This window comes from Clinocottus analis, unplaced genomic scaffold (assembly GCF_023055335.1).
Source record: "Clinocottus analis isolate CAN_PGR_092001 unplaced genomic scaffold, fCliAna1.0.p SCAF_53, whole genome shotgun sequence".
In the NCBI taxonomy this organism is placed as follows: domain Eukaryota; kingdom Metazoa; phylum Chordata; class Actinopteri; order Perciformes; family Cottidae; genus Clinocottus; species Clinocottus analis.
In genome coordinates this window covers 479,238-481,737 of record NW_027176211.1, presented here as the reverse complement: position 1 = coordinate 481,737, position 2,500 = coordinate 479,238, and the positions used below count along the sequence as shown (strand labels likewise).

At 41.6% G+C, this 2,500-nt stretch overlaps 1 protein-coding gene across 2 annotated transcripts in view; it reads right to left on the bottom strand.

Moving 5' to 3' along the window:
* The window catches only part of grin1b (glutamate receptor, ionotropic, N-methyl D-aspartate 1b), a 37,172-nt gene that overhangs the window by 34,341 nt on the left and 331 nt on the right, over positions 1-2,500 (bottom strand). For both annotated transcript variants that reach the window (XM_068601640.1, XM_068601641.1), the window contains exon 1: positions 2,059-2,500. This exon is cut by the window's right edge and continues 331 nt beyond it. In XM_068601640.1, the coding sequence (XP_068457741.1) occupies position 2,059 (1 nt within the window). In that variant the 5' untranslated portion in view covers positions 2,060-2,500. The remainder of the gene's footprint in view (positions 1-2,058) is intronic.

The following is a 2,500-nucleotide window of genomic DNA, read 5'->3' as shown; positions in this document are numbered from 1 at the left end:
TCACCCCAAGACGTTCTTCACCATCACCTCAAGACGTTCCTCACCATCACCTCAAGACGTTCCTCATCATCACCCCAAGACGTTCCTCACCATCACCTCAAGACGTTCCTCACAATAACCTCAAGACGTTCCTCACCATCACCCCAAGACGTTCTTCACCATCACCTCAAGACGTTCCTCACAATAACCTCAAGACGTTCCTCACCATCACCCCAAGACGTTCTTCACCATCACCCCAAGACGTTCCTCACCATCACCTCAAGACGTTCCTCACCATCACCTCAAGACGTTCCTCACAATAACCTCAAGACGTTCCTCACCATCACCCCAAGACGTTCCTCACCATCACCTCAAGACGTTCCTCACAATAACCTCAAGACGTTCCTCACCATCACCCCAAGACGTTCTTCACCATCACCTCAAGACGTTCCTCACAATAACCTCAAGACGTTCCTCACCATCACCCCAAGACGTTCCTCACAATAACCTCAAGACGTTCTTCACCATCACCTCAAGACGTTCCTCACCATCACCCCAAGACGTTCCTCACAATAACCTCAAGACGTTCCTCACAATAACCTCAAGACGTTCCTCACCATCACCCCAAGACGTTCTTCACCATCACCTCAAGACGTTCCTCACAATAACCTCAAGACGTTCCTCACCATCACCCCAAGACGTTCCTCACAATAACCTCAAGACGTTCTTCACCATCACCTCAAGACGTTCCTCACCATCACCCCAAGACGTTCCTCACAATAACCCCAAGACGTTCCTCACAATAACCCCAAGACGTTCCTCACAATAACCTCAAGACGTTCCTCACCATCACCCCAAGACGTTCCTCACCATCACCCCAAGACGTTCCTCACAATAACCCCAAGACGTTCCTCACAATAACCTCAAGACGTTCTTCACCATCACCTCAAGACGTTCCTCACCATCACCCCAAGACGTTCCTCACAATAACCCCAAGACGTTCCTCACAATAACCTCAAGACGTTCCTCACCATCACCCCAAGACGTTCCTCACAATAACCCCAAGACGTTCCTCACAATAACCTCAAGACGTTCCTCACCATCACCCCAAGACGTTCCTCACAATAACCCCAAGACGTTCCTCACAATAACCTCAAGACGTTCCTCACCATCACCCCAAGACGTTCCTCACAATAACCCCAAGACGTTCCTCACAATAACCTCAAGACGTTCCTCACCATCACCCCAAGTCGGGGGTGATTGATACATGACATATTGATACATAACATGATGTTAATATAATATTCATGATCATATGTATACATATAATATTGATAATTTAATAATAATAACATTATAATATAATAATCATGATCCTAATGATATATATAATAATGATGATAATAAAAATATAATGATGATAATAATAACATATTGATAATAATACTAATAGAATGATAATGATATTATTGATATATATTATAATGACCATATTGATAAATATAATATTTGTATTGATACATATCATAATAATATAATATTAATGATCATATTGATATATAACATAATGATCATATTGATACAGAACATAATGATCATATTGATGCAGAACATAATGATCATATTGATATATAACATAATGATCATATTGATATATAACATAATGATCATATTGATATATAACATAATGATCATATTGATACAGAACATAATGATCATATTGATACAGAACATAATGATCATATTGATGCAGAACATAATGATCATATTGATATATAACATAATGATCATATTGATATATAACATAATGATCATATTGATATATAACATAATGATCATATTGATATATAACATAATGATCATATTGATATATAACATAATGATCATATTGATATATAACATAATGATCATATTGATACAGAACATAATGATCATATTGATACAGAACATAATGACAATATTGATATATAACATAATCATAATATTGATATATAACATAATCATAATATTGATATATAACATAATGATCATATTGATACAGAACATAATGACAATATTGATACAGAACTCATAACTCACTGTTTCTCTGCGCGCGTGACCGTGGACGCTCCGTCGGTCTCCTGTTGATTTCTGCTCTGTGATTTCTGTCCCGGGTTTTCCTCCCGCTGCTGGTCCCGCTGCTGGTCCCGTTGCTGGTCCCGCTGCTGGTCCCGGTCCCGGTCCCGGTCCCGGTTCCGTCACATGACCCGTTGACAGAGAAGAGGATGAAATGCGTGACGACACGTTTCTTGTCTTCACAGTGGAACCCGCGCAGCGCGTGACATTGTTGATTCCGTCTCGCGCCTCGTCCTGTTGATCCGCGCGCGCGCCCTCCCTGGACAGACAGGATCAATGCGCGTGACTGCGCTGGTTGCTCTTCATCACTTCGGGTTGTAAAGTGTCGTTCCTCTTCCTCTCTGGGGATGCGCGCGGCCTCTCAGATGACCTGGAGCTCGCGTGCCCGTGGTCCTGTCCTTGGAAC